An 18102-nucleotide genomic window follows, 5' to 3' on the forward strand; every position below is an offset into this window, starting at 1 on the left:
TATCTGGATTTTCTCGTGTATACCTGATTTTTCTCTTATTTAGTCACCAAAAAAAGCCACTGAAATTCAAAAGAACAGTCCAAACAGTTTAGAAACCTTTATTTTTCCCACTGCCAGCAACTGCACAATCTCTGGCTCTAGACTATAACACAGTTACAGCCAAATTTATTAAATGACAGCAACATTTCCTTTTGATGTTCTCCAGCACTTTAACTCAAGAATCAGAAAAACTTACATAGAAGTTATTGGATTTACACATTTTAAAAGCTGAATAATAGTCACAAATAACAATATATATGCATTCTCTGTGTTTAAAGTTGATGTCTTACTTCCTATTAAGTCCTTTTATTTGCCTGCGTTATGTGAAATCTGCTGGGTTTAGTCTATATCTCTGATAAGTATGTTCTGCAGACCGCTTCCTATATAAAAGGACACACCAATTCAGGAACCCATGCATACCCAAAATACCTTTCAAGGTAACAGCATAAAATTCAGAAATTCAAACTAAAAATAGGCTAAACAGATTCAAACCAAAGTCCTTAGAGAAGCAAGAGATTAGTCCACTCATGGTGCTCAGAATCTTTAGCACCATCATCTTGCAGATACTATTGTGTATTTTGAGGAAAAAATCTAAATTGGCTGCCATGGACATTGGAAATGCCCATAAAGCAAAAGCATAGTACATAACTTAGCCATTTCAGAGGGTTTAATACCTTTAATAAAATTGCCGTTACCAGCGCTACCACAAAGACAGCCATTAGATTAGCCCAAGGCACATGTATTTAACCTTATTTTCAATGAGAATAGGTATTTAATACTTCTCTAAACTGACATTTTTCAGAAAATGAGATTTTCCAGGGAGATGATAATGATTTTTTTTCAGACATAGCAGTCTTGTTACAAACAGATGATCAGTTATCATGAGATATCACAGAAGCATCATTACTTCACCAATACAATTTCTTAAATGTGAAAATACAATCTATTTTCTGTATAAAAGCATCTGCTGTTTACAGCTAAGGAAGTGCTGAGCCATGATGTGGCCACAAACATTTATACTGGACACAGGACAATTCTTATTTCATTTCTCTTTAGATAATAAAACTCTCAAAACTCCCATATCTTAAGACGAATTTGGTTTTGGAATGGAGATGACATCTAAACTTCCTATACAGAAGAGAAGTAAATGCTAGTGTGAATCAACTTGTATAATTTGTTTTTAAATACTAGTGATATTTCCTCTATGATATTTTTAAGACTGTAGCATGTAAAGTAAATATGATGACTGAGAAGGTTAATATAATGGAACAATTCTGGGCTAAAAAGCACTTTAATGTGACACAAAGTTTGCAACTAAATTGAGGTAAAAATTACAGACAGGGATCACACAACTTATTAGAAAAGAAAACCAAGAAATTCTGATTCATGGAAATCATCATTTAGCATATCCAAACATTCTGTACTGCAATGACTCCATGCAATCCTAGCCCCTTGTACTTTCTACAATATTTGCTGTTCTAGTTTCAATTAAACAGAACATATATTTCCACCTAAAAAATGCAATAAACAAATAACCTTGGTGTAAACAATAAATTCTTTTCAAGGAAGCCATCCTCTTCCATTCTTCCCATGAGTAAAAAACTATTCCTCTTTGTGCTATCTGGAGAAACAGGAAACCACCGGCTGCCATCTTTCCTAAGGATATTTTATATCCACAGTTACAATGAGAGTAAAGTGAAACATTGAGAACAGCCTTGTGGAGAAGGACTTGGGGGTACTGGTGGATGAAAAGCTGGACGTGACCCAGCAGTGTGCACTCACAACCCAGAAAGCCAACCCTGTCCTGGGCTGCATCAAAAGAAGTATGACCAGCAGGTTGAGGGAGGTGATTCTGCCCCTCTACTCTGCCTTTGTGAGACCCCACTTGGAGTACTGTCTTCAGCCCCCAACATAAGAAGGAGATGGACCTGTCGGAGCAGGTCCAGAGGAGGGCCACAAAAAAGATCAGAGGGATGGAACACCTCTCCTCTGAAGACAGGCTGAGGGAGTTGGGGTTGTTCAGCATGGAGAAGAGAAGGCTCTGGGAGACCTTATTGTGGCCTTTCAGTACTTAAAGGGGGCTTATAAGAAAGATAGGGACAAACTTTTTAGCAGGGCCTGTTGTAATAGGACAAGGGGTAATGGTTTTCATCTAAAAGAGGGTAGATTTAGACTAGATATTAGGAAGGAATTTTTTACAATGAGGGTGGTGAAACACTGGGACAGGTTACCCAGAGAGGTGGTAGATGCCCCATCGCTGGAAACATTCAAGGTCAGGTTGGAGGGGGCTTTGAGCAACCTGATCTTGTTGAAGATGTCCCTGCTCATTGCAGAGGGGTTGGACTAGATGACCTTTAAAGGTCCCTTCCAACCCAAACTATTCTATGATTCTATGATTTGCTCTCCTCCAAATTGCAAACTTAAATGTAGGCAGGTCACAGCCATGGTCTTACTCAAAAGGGCAAAAGGCAACAGCCACTTTGAAAGAACGTACATTATCATAGGAACCTCTGACCATTCTTTAGCTGGTTTTGAAGAAAAAATGCAAAATCATTACTCTCTCTCTCTCTCTCTCTCTGTATATATACACATATCTTCTACATTCCCTGTACTCAAGAATTCAGAATTTTAATCTTACAGAAATTCTGAAGAGTAAGATTATTAGGACAAAAATGCCTGACTACCCATTCCAAATTTCTAAGACGACCTTTCCGTAATTAATTTTACCTCCACTGAAAAATATTGTTTGTCAACACCTACTAATAATGCAAAAAGGATTTTAAAAGTTCCATCAAATAAGTTTAAAATAAGACCTTTTTCATTTGTAGGTTTCCATTTAAAAGTCTTATCTATCTCTAAGTATAACACTAGACACAGAAATGGCTTTGGCCAAAAGACTGAAGAGCACACCACGGTAAGGTGCACAACTAGGAGCTGTGCATCAACAAGAAAACAAAGTACTGTGTTAACAACAATGGGAAAAGTTAAGACTACAGAATTAAAAGTCCCAGACCTCAGCAAATACATATAGTGCCTTTTGTCTAAACCTTTTCCTCATTTGCTAGCTTACTTCCTTACTCTGCTAAAACAATGTATCTTTTCGGGTCAGGGACAAAGAGCAGTAAAATGTATATTTTAGCAAACGAAAACGGTCAGGAGCAACATGGTGAATTCTTATTTGTTGAGCTGGTAAGAAAGTCTGTTTGGCTTCACAAGCACAGCAGTACCATCTAGACAGATGCTTTTAGCTCATAAGCTGCCTTCAGGATACTGTTTTCCATGATAACTGATTTGCATACCACCAAGTTTATGCTTAGAGTCTGCTAGTAGCTGATTTTGATCAGGGTACCAATGGGCAAGAATCAGCTTAACAGAAAAGAAGAGCCACAAAAGATAAAGGGAATCCAAAACCGTTTTCAGCAGTTCCTTTTTGGTAAGGTCAATGAAGCTATCTTTTCATTAGGAAGTGATTTGAGCCTAATGGTTCACAAAATTCAAAACCTACCTCACTTTTTTCTCCAGTAGGGCTGACCGAGGCCTTTGTGGCAAAGCAGATTTCTGCTGAAAAACACCCCTGTTTTATGAAAACTTACTAGTGTTTTCAACATCTGCCAGCTTGGGTGGCTGCCTGCAGCGGTGCCAGAAGTTCAAGTAGTAGCAGCTCCATGTCAGCCCTCCCATATGAATGGGAAACACACAGCTCCCAAATCAGTTTCATCAATGTTACTCAGTTGTGAGACCCATAAAATTGGAAGAATAATTTCAGTCACTATTCCAAGGGTCTCTGAGAGCATTTTCATTGACAGCTTTGTGCTTTGGTGTTATCTAAATGAAGCATATAGCAACTTCTGTTCTGCAGAAAATCAGGGAATTGGGCTTTAAAATTTGCAAGGAAATGGTCCTCCAAGCTGGATTGTCTATTTTGGCACACATTCCAGATGCAGACTACCTTTCAATTTGTAGAACAAATTCATACTCTTTACCAAACCATATGGTTACTCATCATGGCAAAATCTATGGAGTTTAAGCTGTAACTGTGATTTAAGAATGAAATTCCAGTTTGTCCTACAGTTAATAATTATAATCATGGTGTATTTGGGTAGCAGGGCTGTGCCTGTGTGCACATATAGTGCACTTAGTTGTGAATTCCCTGGGTGGCCCAGGAACTCCCCAGCTAGTCTCTGCACAGATGAGATAATGGGCTAATTGGGAACAACAGACCAACTTGAGGAGAGACTGCCTTCCACCTTCACAACAAAGTGCTTCACTAATTATTTCAGGAGCTGTCCAGGTGGGACCTTCAGTCAGTCACAAAGATGCCTGCAGGAGGCTCTTCCTGGGTCAAGAGCAATAGACAGACACTACTTGTATGCTTCAAAGTGCTGATTAACATCCTGGGTGGACAACCTTGTCAGATCAGGTATAAGAATTAACTAGAACAATAGTTTGGGGAGTTCTACCAATTTAAGCTGAAGATGTCATGCAAGGATGCTTGTAATGGAGACTTGCATTGCCATCGTGTTCGAGAAATTTGACTCCTCATGCAACCATTACCTTATGCAAAGATTCTAATAAGTTGATGTTCTAGGTTTCTTGTGGTGTTTTTTCTTAATAAAAACACTCCCTTTAAGTGTGTGCGCCACACCATTTCTCAAAATGTCAAAGATGTAGAAAAGCGAGGCTGAGAGAGGGGAGACTTTAAAATTCAATCCTTTATCAACCATTTACACTGGGACTATAAAATGACAGTCAAGAATTTTACATACTGAAAAATTTGGAGGATGTTCACAATTGTCTTTGTCTCCTCCGCAAGACTTTTCCCAGCCAATACTGAGAAAGGAAACAAGTACATTTTTCTGTTTTCCTGCTCCCATATTTTTATTTCTTAGATTTTGACAGCAGAGATTTAATTTATTAATGCAAAATATTCTCTCTTTATGGCACTAATTTTGTTATTGCAACAAACATATTTCCAAGAAAACAGTATCACAGGTGGTGAAATTGATAATTTGCGCCAAAGGCTAAGGCCTTGTCTCTATCAATAAAAATAAAAATACTAATCTACACTGAGTTTTCACTCCTTCTACGACCAGAAAATCTGCACCAGTGTGCAATCATAGTTATTAGGTTTGTTACCGCAGATGCCGTATATAGAAAAGAACCAACACATTTTCTTTGTTTTCCAGGTTAGCTTGCTACCAGTGTCTGTACTATGAAACTACAAGTCTGGGACCTAAACTTATAAAGTACTAAGCCCCCTTCAACAAATCTTGGGTGAGTCTGACAGCATGTATAACCTGACTGGCAAAAGAAGAAAATGAGCAGTATAAGTACAAAGACCTTGATCACCATTGTCTTACGATGCTCAACCAAGGGAAATTTTAACATTGAGCTTAATGTGAATTGAAGTTCATATACTTCTGTTTAAACACAGATTAGGATTTTTGACAGACAAACGCCACTGAAAAGCTGACAATCTAATTAATACAAATAACTAACTTCCCCGCTATAAAAATGCTCTGTATTTTAATAGTTCAATTCTGCTGTGTGGAAATGAATATGACAGCATATGTTTTCTGAAATCCAAAAAGAAAAGTCATGGTTACTTTTTTTCAGGTTGTGCAATGATTTTTTCACTGGCTATATATGCCATAAAAATAATTATAATATAATCAAATTGAAACTGAACTGTTGTTTAGATATTTTACTTCTTCACAGAAGTAGAGAAAAAAACCACCTTGTTTCATAACATAGTCATCCTGACACGTGCAAAGATTTTCTTACCCCAAAGATATACACACTACAGCTGGGAGCCTAAGTACTTACAGGGGAAAGTGAAGTTGTACGGGTGCCCACATACTCATTTATTCTGAGTACCTCTAGCAATGAAGGAGTTGCCTCCGGGCTACTACTCCACATTCCAGACTGATAGATGGTTTTGGCCTCCCACAGAATCACAAGGCAAAGTTGGAATTCATTTGCCTGCAAAAGAGCTACGGTACTCCTCCCCATGCAAGAAGGGGGGAAAAAACCTGACTGTGACAGAGATTCAGCCTGGTGATTGCCCTGTTCCTGGAATATGCTTTTTTTTATCCAGTCAAGAGTGAAAATTACAATTTTACTCATAAACACTCATCTCTCCAACAGTTTCATGTTGCAGAGTAAGAGGAAAACAAATTGAAATGACCTTTTCTGAGGTCTGATCTCATGATGTGCTCTGTGTCTTCAGAGCACCTGCAAACATAATGGGAATCATGGGACTGAGTGTATGCAGTACAAGGTAAAAATCCAAACTCTGCCACAAAATCCAAAATCTGCAATGTAAGGCAAAAATGCAATGTCTTCATACTGCATTTGATAGACTACCACAATAGGCATTTAATCTAGTGGCTGCCCATAGGCGCTACTACAACAAAAATACTTAAGAACAAAAGACATGAGAGTTTTCTGTATAGCTGAAATTCTGAAGACAGTTTTCAGTTCAGTTCTAATTGTATATGTGGTTAATGTATACTTAATTAATTTAATAACAGTCACTCCAGTATTACGGTAGGGATTAAGATGACATTTTTTCCTGTAATGCTTCACGTGACTTCCTGGGACTATCAAATAATTTTTCACCACCAGATTATCAGAGACTGGAAATGAGACTGAGCTTTGGGGGTTGATGCTCTGATGCGGGTTCAGCTAATGCACTGTTTTATCTAGCTGGGGTGTCCAGCTCATTGGCTTGGAATAGTGCTATCACCAGGTTTTCTTCCAATTCGTGCTAGCAAGAACCTAAGATTTTGGCAGAGTGAGAGGGAATTTCTTAGCTTAATTTTCCATTCTTTTTTTTTTTTTCTTTTTACCAGATAGAGTAGTTTACCTATTAAGATACCTACCCATGGAACAGCATACATTGATCTCTGTTCTCTACTTACAGCATGAAATTTTGCTTTTGAGAACTTAATACCTGGTTTAATTCAGGTCTTTGTTTCACCTCCTCATAACCAGAAACAGTTCTTGGAAGAAGAATTCAGTGAAAGTCTCATGAGGTTTATCAACTACTTATCAATCTATGATTCTAGCTTATAATATATTCAGAAGATTATTCATCAATTTTTTTCTACTTCCACCCAACGTTTTAGCTTTTTGCACAAAAAAAAGGTTAGTGACAGTTGTATTAATTACACAACAGAAACACACATAAAATAAAATGATTGGAAATAATTACTTCAAATATTTTATTTAAATGACACTGTACTGTGTTAAAACTGTGGGAGAGAGAATAAGAGTTCCTTACTAGTAAGAGTTTTGTTAATGTTACTGTGTAGTAAAAATCCTAGAATGATCAGCAGAAAAAACATTATCATTTCTCCTTCTGCTATTGCCATTTTCTTTCAGTTTTGGAGATAATTTCTGAATTGAAATGTAATTCTGGCTTTTAATTTAATTTTTAAGCAGCTGTCAGTACATATTTTAAATGCAGAAAATAATTTGTTGGTATTTTCATTAAACTAAACTGCAATGCTACAAATCTTATATTAAAATATAGATGCAAACTAGTAATTGAAAAATAATAATCAAATAAAAAGCACAGCAGAACACTTCAATTACTGATAGTAATCATAGTATAATCTTGTCCTACCAAGTGTGTCTCCAGGTACAGTTTAAGGCTGTCTGTCTCTGCTTTAGGAGGAGTCCAATTCTCTGTTGTTTCCATGGCTTCATTTATCCAGTGAATGAATTCATCCAGCTTGTTTACAAACCCCTTACCAGATAAGAAAAGAGAAAGAACAAGAAAAGCATATTTGTTAGTAAAATGGCAATCTGAAAAATGTATGCTTAATTTTCTTTTAAGCCAGGAGAGTATTGTACAGTAAAATTTTGCTTTTAAAAGCATGTGAAGAAAAAAACAATTAGCAAGTGGCCTTCTAGTAAATGAGGAGCAGAACGGTGTTTCTGAGGATAATCTAAGGTGATATTTCGGGACAGGACAACGTGAGATCCATATGACTGTGATGAGATGGAGAAAACAGCAAAGTTTTAGAAGATATGAGGGGGATATATAAAAAGCTGCATATAGATTACAATTAAAATTGATCTGAAGACCTTGCACTGGGCAGACTGGGTGTAGCATGAGCATTGTTAGTTGAAAGAAGTGCTGAACAAAGCTCTATTAACAAGGTGTACATTAGTAGACCAAGGGAAGAAACTACTTGTCAGAACTTGGGTCTTGTGATTCCTGTTTCGGTTCATAGGATGAGGCTCAGAGAGAAGAAATGAAACAGTAGGTGAGGCAGAATATATAGCATTTAATATAAGTATTGCTGGTTGCATATGAGCCACACAGATGGTGCTCCTGAGAAGAGAGGAGCTCCAGCTTCTCAGGAGCACTGTTTATTTCAAGATTAGTACCAATTATATTGTCTGATTAAAAATAGTGCCCCTGATTGGATGATACTATAGGCACATACTGAGTACGGATAATTTTACCGAAGCCTTATCTACCGCAATGCAAGAGAGTAAATGGAATAAACTGAGCATGTTTATAAGCACCCTGAAAATTAACTCTGAAGAGGAATGTCTATCTATTACAATCATTGTAAGACTAGATTAATTTAGGTCTAATACTGGTTATATTATTAGTTATTAACTATGAATTTCACAGCATGGTGAGAATTCTAATTTCCAGTTGGGTAACAACTCAGTATACACACTTAGTATTTCACACTCACCACCTTATTTATGGAATGATTTGTAGTAATTGTTAGTCCATTCAGACACCTAAAAGCAAGCTAAGGATAAAACTTTTAAAGATTCCTGAATGACTCAGGAGCCCAAATCCCCTTCTCTGAAGTAGCACATGAAATTGGAATTCTAAATGAGACAGAAACAGGAGTTTGAGCAGTTGGTGCACAGCTGTGTTACACAAATAAGTGCAACGGTAATAACCCAGACCAAGCAGAGCCACACTTCCTTCAAAAGTCATGGTAGGAGAGTCATTTTGGCCCAATGCTGTGCCAAGAAGCAGGGTCCAATAAGCAACTCCTGGCTTCCAGCTGAAGTGGCAGTGCTTCTGGACCAAAGCTAGCCTCTGGCAGAATGCTCCAGTGCATACTGCGGGCATGAGAGCACTCACCAAGGTACTCTGAAGACCTTTTTTTAATTATTATTATTTTTTACGTGAGTCCTTACAAGTCCTCAGGATGAGAAGGTGGCTATTGCCATCTCTATTCATGGAATCCACTGTATCTCAAAGCACTGTAAGGAAGAAAACTGTTATTCTGTGGGTTTTGTTGTAGGCTGTTTATCAGGACATTCCAGAAAGGGGGAAGGAAGACAGGAAAAACAACCCAGTGAATATGGTGACTGAGACGATGTGCCTCCACTCTGAGGCAAGTAAAGAAGGTAGCTGCATCTCCTCTCTCCGACAGCAGGCCGTGCCACAAGGGCTATGTTCCCCATGTCAAGCCATGGGACGGGGCAGGGGGGGCAAGGTGTTCCCCTGGCTCCATTCTAGCTTTCTTCCAGCTCACAGTGGAGCAGAAGAAATGCCAGACTGACAGAGGAGTGGGAGACGTGAGCTGAGGGGGAGAGGAGCAGGAGGAGTAAAGTCCTTCCAGTCCCTCCAATAAATCTCTGCCTGCTTTTAAGCAATGTTCTGTCCTTGAGAGACAAGGTGATATGGTAAGCACAAAAAAAATGAAGAAAGACTCTCTCTTGTATATGTGTCATGTATTTTCTGGAGACAGACATGTATGACATTTGCCTGCAGTACTCAATGTCCGTATACCTTCAAAAGGGTGCTCAGAAACATTGCAGGCTTGCACCAATATAAAAAGCAACTACTAGCAACCGTGTTACTTCTGCCCTCTCGCAAAACGTGCCCACGTTTTAATGTCTGCTACTTCACCCTGGTGCTTAGAAACTCCGGAGCAGCAGGCTGCAGCAGCCTGGCCGGTACCCCCTCGCTGCACAGATGAGGTGTGCTGCGAGCTCGGGCCGGTCCCGGTGGGGCGCAGGGAACGGCTGGGGGCTAGTTTGGGGGGCTGGAAAAAATATAGATACAGGCTCCTACAGAACAAGATGAGCCAAGTTTTCTGAGAAAAAAGAGGTAAGGCTGCAAGCACCAGTGCCGCCTGGCCCGTTCGGATCGCGGCTGGGGACATGGTGCCCGAGGGGAGCCCCGCGGCAGAGGGCAGCACCGGCCGCGGCCAGCCCCGGCGGATTCCCGTCTGCCGGGCAGCCCAAATCACAATAATCCTACTATTTTTCAAATGACGGCAATAAAATTTTATTGAAACCATTCAAAAGAGCACATCTGTACAAACCGAAAACAGCGGAGGGACGGGAAAAGGAGGGGAAGGGAAAGCCGGGCCGCGCGCGGCCGCCGGCGGAGGGAGAGCCGCCCGCGCGCCGTGACTGAGTCCACAGCGCCACCTGCCGGCCGCGTGCCGGCCCCGGCGCTGCGCGGCCCCGCCCCCGAACCCGGGCAGCGGCCGGGCGCGATGCCGCCGGGCACAGGCTTCTCGGTGGGAGCCGCGGGGGAAAAACCGAAACCGAAGCATCCCCTTGACTACGCACGTGGTAGCAGAACTACAGCCAGTGTGTTTTAAGCTGTTAGAAGGCACGCTAAATAGAAAACTGGTTTTATCTCAAAGTGTATCTAAGAGCAAATTGTAACAATCCGGTTCCTGCTTCATTCGTCGCAACTTAATGATCAAAACAACGCCCAGTTGTTTTTTTTCATAGCAGTACCTATGATTCCATCCTATTTATTTTAATAGCCTGATGGCAATGAAGAAGGAAGGAGCCACCTTTGCCATCCGGCCACCAGCTTCACGACTCATCCCTGCCTGGGAGGCAGCTCCGGGTTGGAAATTGAAACCTGTGCAAATACAATCAACTGCAGCGGCTCTGGAGTTACAGAGGAGACTACAGTTCGCTCTTGCTGCTGAACGTTCCCTTCACACCTTTGACTTTCTGTCAAGGCGTAGTTATTGACAGATCTAGGCCGGTTATTGAGTTAGAGTTATTGAGATCTAGGCCGGTTCTGGCCATCAGCTGTAGCCTAGGTCTGGTACAACCGATTCTGCTCCGCGGACCCAGCTGGCCCAGGCAGCCAAAGGCTGCTCTCTTGTACTGAGAGAAGGAGCATCTGCACTATCAGTGGTCCATGTAGACCTGTCACAAATATAAACCCGGGTCCTTAATCTCCTCACGTCTCATAACAGAGGGGAAGTCCAAAACATAACTTATGCTCGACTGAAGGGGCCGCTGCCCCTCCACAGACTGATTAACACAGAGTCCTTTCTGCATAACCAAGATGGCCTAGTTAGTTGGAACAAATGCAATTAATGATGTACGTGTACTCAGGGACACAAACAGCATTACAATAGTTGCTTTTCTCATCATCTAGGATATTGCCCAGAATATATGTTTTAGATAAAAGCTTTAGACAAAATAAGTTCTAAAAAATAACAGGGAAAAAACACTGTCTTACAGTACAGAAAATCTATTGTGAGACTCTGACAGAGCATGAAACTATGCTTTGGAAAAAAACAGATTACAACATAAATTATATCAAAACAAAGGATGATGCTTAATGCGCAACCCTAAATCCAAATCCAGGAGTACTCAGTGAAAGACCTAAATTCATAGGATGACAAATTTTAACCAACACAGGATATTTTTCAGCTTTTTTCTTCATTTTATAAGATGCCCATGAAACCACTTTACATCCCTTCCTAGACACTTCTTACCTTTCTGCTTTTGCTGTTTGAACATATGTTTTTCTTTCTTTAGATTTTTTTTTTCTTCATCATTCTTAAGGTGGGAGAGTTTCAACAAGATTTAACTTCAGCGGAGCTATGCTGATTTATACTAGTTAAGGGTCTGATCTAGACAGTATCACACTTATAATGAAAACACTGTAAAATCTCCCCAACTCACGCTTTGGTAATGGGAAATTAAACTATCGTATTTTCCATCAAAACTTCTTGGAAGTTGAAAACCCATAGTCAGCCACACCGAAGCTAAAAACTACTGTACAAGATTTCCTCAGGGAAGGAACAGAACAGAAATAAAGAAGCACCAGTATAATCCAGTCTCTGCCTTTTGACCAGCTGGTTCAGTTTTGCAAATGTAATAGTTTTGTACTGTGCTAGCAAGCTAGATGTTACTAAAAAAACTCAAGCCCCCACATGACACAGCATAAAGCTATTATTCTATGCTGCTTAGTACAGAAACAAATGTTTCTGGATTGTTACTGGATGATTTGTAGCAACTTCTATGGTAAAGTTTGCAAATAATGGTAAAGCTCTTCCCATACCCCACACAGAAAATTGTTAAACATTCACCTTTAAAAAATTTGGCTTTCCATTTTATTTCATGACAATTTTTCAGATTTTCCTAGGGGAAGGAAGAAAGTTCTAATCATACATCCCTGAACAAAGCTAGAGCAGAAATGGCTTCTTTTGAAATTTGGCATGTACAAAGTTATTTTTTGCGGTCTAATTCTATTCGCTCTGGATGGATAAGAATGAAAAAGACAGACAATTGTAAGTACTGGGGGGGGCGGAAAACCAAACTGTAACTCAGTTTTTCTGCTTTGGTGTCTTATAGAATGAAAATATACTTAATTCAATTGTTCTATAGAATTAAGGAATTAATTAACTGAAGAATTAAAAATAAATTTGATGGGATTTAACTAAATATCCTGAGACTTCCTCATTAATGACCAGAACACTCAAATTTTTTGAATCATAAGACATGAGAATTCACTTATGGAGTCACCCAGAAAAAGCAGGGGTGCATCAGCTCAAAGGCCAAAGGCATGCATGGATATGGGGCCAAAGAAGAGTGCACCTCCAAGTGTGCCTCCCACCCTTATTCTGTTAAATATAAGGGCATACAAAAGATACAGATCCCCCAGCTGCTGCACAGGGCTGCAGGGCTCCCTGCACCCAGCACAGCTGGTTAAAGGATCTTGGGTTAGGCAGCCTGGTTGTGTCCAGCATGTGGGATAACAGAGTGGGAGAGCAGCTGTGGTGGTGTGTTGCCAGTACAAGAAACCCTGGAGCATGGCGGCGAGGCCTACGGAGGTGGTCAGATGAACAAGTCTCACATGTAATTCATTACATTTAATAGGACTGTGTGTGTTCTGCCTATCCCAAGTGTGTGTCAGAAAAATTAAATACTGAAAATGAACGCAGAAATAGGCAGTCTTTGGCATCCCAAGCAGTTTGTGCCTGACTCCATTCCTTTTTCCTGTTTTGCTGGATCCTGTTTGCATATTCCTCCCTACTCACAACGACAGTTCAGCACACCTCATTGCTCACTACCTGCACCCCACTACTGCCTCTTGGCAAGGCCCAGGAGTTCCTCGCTCCCTGTGTCTCTCCAGCTTCCGCAGTCCCCTGCTCTGCTTTCCCATTGAGCTTCAGAAGCTCACCCCATCTCTGGCCAAAGACTGACCTCCTTTAGAAATAGATACCCATTAACTTCCCACTTCCTAGTTTTTGGCAGCAGACCAGAGGGCTGATGCTTACTGGCATCAAATGAGTCAGTCAAATACATGTTGGTACCCATTGACCCTAGCTACATGCTCCCCTGGAGTTGGGAGCTCGAGGTCGAGAAAGGACAAAGTAGAGCCCAGAAGAAATGTTATGGGCTGTCAGCAAAATAATGACAGTTGACCAACTTAAAAACTTCTGATAACAACTACAAAACTAGTGATAACAACATAAGTGCTTATGATACTGTAGAAAGGCTCCAGTCCCTGATGATATCCCTGCATATGCTCTTATTTTTTCAGGGGTGTTGCTCAGACATATTCTCGTTGGATTGCAGTTTTCTGAGCAGCACGCAACTAAGACCTCCCAGAAAAGCTTTTACTGTCACAGTCACGAAAAAAATGCGTGACTGTCAAGCGAGTAACTTAAAATTATGCACGAATGCCTCTCAACTAAGCTAACACCATTTCTTGCACTAGAACTTTTAAAGCTTCCTAACTTCATTTCAGTGGTTTAATTTTACTTTTACATTACCAGCTTTCTCTTTTTTTGGTGAGATAGGAAAGTAAATAGTTCTGGTGTTCAATAATTTTAGCACTTCAAATGATCTCATTTAGACTTTGAAGTTCAGCTTTCATTAATTGAATGGAATGGGAAAGGAGGAAGTTTCCACCTCAGCTGCAGCTATCACTTTACAAATCCAACTTTTATTAGACCACAGTTAGAATGCAAACAGACTAAAGCCCAGATCTGTAATTTTGAGCTTTAGTCTAAGAGATAGCACATTTATGGTTACCAAAAAAAAAAAAATGTGAAAACATGGAATTTTTACTATATTAAAAAATGCAACTTCATTTTTTTTGGTACACTAAAAGCAGCAGTATCTTAGATGTTTTTAGTATATTTTTTGATGTGAGATTCCTTTAGATGGGGAATTTGGATATGTGCACTTAAGGAAGCTAGCATTAAGATTGCCAAAATTATGCCATAAAACACAGAGGATGCAACTGCATCGAGTTAACACCATTATGAAGAGTTTTATGGCCCTCATCCTAGACCAGATTTTGGTTTTGTTTTTTACGGGAAAAAATTCCCAGATTTACTGTGCCTACATGGCACAGGTAGCAAAATTATTTCAATACCTTTTGGCTTGTAATTTTAAGCTGTGCAGTGTTACCTCCGCTCAGTTTATTAGTCTAACATTTTCATTTAACATATATGCTGGTTTATACTTAAGGCACTTCTGGTCATGACATTTGTAAAAGTACAAAGCCCTTCTAATGACTTGAACTAAGATTAAAATCAGAATAAAATAGACACACCAAACTATTAAATGCAAACATGACAAAATCATCTGGTAGTTAAGAGTGATGGTGGAAAGTCTACTGTAGTCCACAGACCTCACTGTGGAAGCACCAGACAACAGTGCTTGTTAAATCACTACCCCAGACCTTTTTTCTCTCCACCTTTCCTTTTGTTACACAAAGAGAGTTCTCTTCTTAAAAGAATTGGTTATGAGGCTGTGTGCTTAAAAATGAATGTCCAATTTTGTTGCAAGCAGACAGTGTTGTAAAGTTTGTTCCCAATTTACAAAAAGTCTGAGCTCACAGAGGGGTCTGTGTACAAGGATGGGCTGGCTCTAAGGGCACTTCTATCACAGAATGCATTAAGAAAACCCTTTGTCTAACCACAAAAGGACTTGCATATTAGTCTCAGGAGGAACACATTCCTGCCCGTGGACTCTATTTTCAAAAGGATAAAAATGCACTTTCTTCATAGGCAAAGGTAAGTCAAAGAAATCCAGGTACTCAAGAGGATGAGGCTGCAACAAACTGCCACAGTCAATTTAATTGAAGTTAGACCCAGAGGCAACAATCAAACCATTAGCAGTACAGATGTTAGGGGTCCCCAAGGAACCAAGATGCCACAATGGAAAATATTCTTTGTGTGAAATTGTCAAGATTCTGTGGCAGACAATGACCTCACAGAAACATACAACTGACCAAACACATTAGCAGGATGGCAATTCTTAATATGAGGTTCAGGATACATTCATTCACAAACACTTCAGAAATAGAACTTAGCAGCTTTCCGCTAAAGAAGTGCCACATTTACTCAATAACCCCAGCCTATGAGAATGTGCAACCTAAATGTTCCCTCCAAACATGGAAAAGATAAAGATCAAATACTTTTCTTAGTGGACATCCGTGTAAAGACACATTTTCGTCTTCTACTATATACTGTCCAGTTAAGCATTTTTAAGACCAACTGCTAAATTACACAAATCTTTCACAAGTGCCACCTCTAGGCTTTGTGCCCAACTGCCACACACAGAATTAGAAATTACTATTGAATATATTTTCCCAAATGGGCATCTATCTAATCAGTCATGATTTATATAGTTACAGAATGGGAAGTGGTAGTACAGGATGTTCACTGGCTCATGACTTTTCCTGGTTTTAGAGTCCCCAGAATGCATTCTGATGCTGGAAAATGAGAAGGATTAATATATAAAAATACGGAGTTATATCAAGCAGAGCCAGTCAGACGTATCTCAACTTTTCAGGGAAATTTCTCTGGAGAGCTGAGAGTACTTCTAGTCTTGGAACAGTGAGGACAACAAAGCACAGTTCTTACAAGCCTAGGAAAATGCTACAAATTAACTCAATTCTAGCTTTGACCCTAAAAGTTGATGATAAGGTACTCTTAATGTTAATTTTTGCAGGCCTTTTGGTCCACTACTAAATCAACAGATTTTGCTAACATTTCCAAGCTATTTTTCCATATTGTATTCTGACCAGAGCAGAAATGCCAGACAAGATTTTTGAGAAGTTCTCAGTTTCCTAAAGCCTTCTAGGTAAAAAAGCCAGAACCATAAAGGCAGGATAGGCTTAAAAAGCATGATACAGAGAAACGTGCACAGTGTTACCTTTCAATCCATTAAGAATAACTATATTTGAAGACAGTGAACCTGATTCTGCAATAAAAAGGTCACTGCCCCTATGGGGCTGTTGACTTCATTTCTCCTTCTAGACAAAGAGCAGGCTACACTAATCTGAATATGAAGACTCATTCCTAACTGTATCTCTGTAGATTACTTAAACCTTTCCATGATGCTAGAAACATAATTCTTTCTTTACCCTATGCCTTGTCTTACTTTTTGCTCAAGGTGAAGATCTGCTTTGTATTTAAAAGAACTACGACAAGGCCTCCACTGCTAGTTGAAACCTACAAGATGTAAAAAGGGACATTCTTAGTATTAGCAGATTGACTGTGGGGCAAAGATAGATGCAGCAAAAGTGAGCCAAATCCTTCCTAAACCCTGTTCAAGAGAGGTCTATTATTAGACAGCAGACAAGCTTCCAACACCAATGGTAACATTTCCCTCAGCCTTTTGAAGGGTCAGTGAACACCGAGGGCTGGAAGGACACTGCTGGGGAGAAGGGACCCATGCAGCCCCGAGGCCAAGACAGCTACGCATATGAATGTTATATAGCGGCATAGGGAAGGCCAGCGCCATTGTGACTTTGCAAGTGTTCAAGAGTAGAGAGGACTAGCGGAGAGAAGGGGGGGAAAGGGAAGACTGGCTGATTCATCCATCATTTAAAGAATCATCTGGTATGAACTCAACAGCAATATGGATTGGTTGTAAACCTCCAGAGATGCCATCTGCTCTGATACCAATAATGCCAGGCATACAAAATGGCTGCTGATCTCTTCTCAAACTGATGTGGCCATGCTTTCTACCCGAGATGTAATGTTAACAGGCGCAAAGCCAGATAAGGTTTTAGGCCTCCTGCATTCATTCAGGGGAGGACAGAGTTCATGCTGAGAAAATATGGGAGGCCAGTGCTGTATCTCAAAAGTGGTGTGAGATTCAAAACACTCCTGGGAATCAAGTAAATAAGTAAATTAGCATATCCTTCTTTGTATGGAAAAAATTTACATATGCCTTCACATTCTAGATGACAGAAAATAACTTCACTTGTCTGCCTCCTAAGTTATCATGCATACTAATTTGAGTCTTAGTTATTTTTGAGGTAATATTTCAAATTTTTCAAGTTCCACGTCAGGCCACAGTGCCGGATGGTAGTGGCAAAGACCAAGCTGCAGCCGGACCTCAGGGAGAACACTCTTGCTGGAGCGCAGCCTGCGCAAGCCCTCTTGTGGAGACAACTTACACCGCCTGAACACCGCTCTTGTGCAAGCCAGCTAAAGCATCCTCTCAAATGGATGAAAGTAACATTGACAAAACCCCCACCACTTTGACACAAATAAGTTTTATCACCACTGGGTTATGCAGACACAGAAATATTGGTTAAAGAAGTAAATATTTTCCACTGTTCTAATCAGTACTGGCTTTCGTCAGAAAACCTCTGCAGTGTAAATCTGTATTCACACGTTTCTAGCACTCGTCTCATTCAGCATCCCTAGTTGGTGTGAAATTTTGAGGTTGACTGGGAAAAGGTTCCCGAGGATACAGTATTGTAACTATGGAGTGAATAGTACAAGCCGCAGAAAGGAGAAACACAGGAGTTAAAGGATACCAAGAGCCCTGAAAATG

At 40.1% G+C, this 18102-nt stretch overlaps 1 protein-coding gene across 2 annotated transcripts in view; it reads right to left on the bottom strand.

Annotated features, from left to right (window-relative positions):
• The window catches only part of AKAP6 (A-kinase anchoring protein 6), a 234450-nt gene that overhangs the window by 157257 nt on the left and 59091 nt on the right, over positions 1-18102 (bottom strand). For both annotated transcript variants that reach the window (XM_059819289.1, XM_059819290.1), the window contains one exon: positions 7670-7792. In XM_059819289.1, the coding sequence (XP_059675272.1) occupies positions 7670-7792 (123 nt within the window). The remainder of the gene's footprint in view (positions 1-7669; positions 7793-18102) is intronic.

This window comes from Gavia stellata, chromosome 7 (assembly GCF_030936135.1).
Source record: "Gavia stellata isolate bGavSte3 chromosome 7, bGavSte3.hap2, whole genome shotgun sequence".
NCBI lineage: Eukaryota > Metazoa > Chordata > Aves > Gaviiformes > Gaviidae > Gavia > Gavia stellata.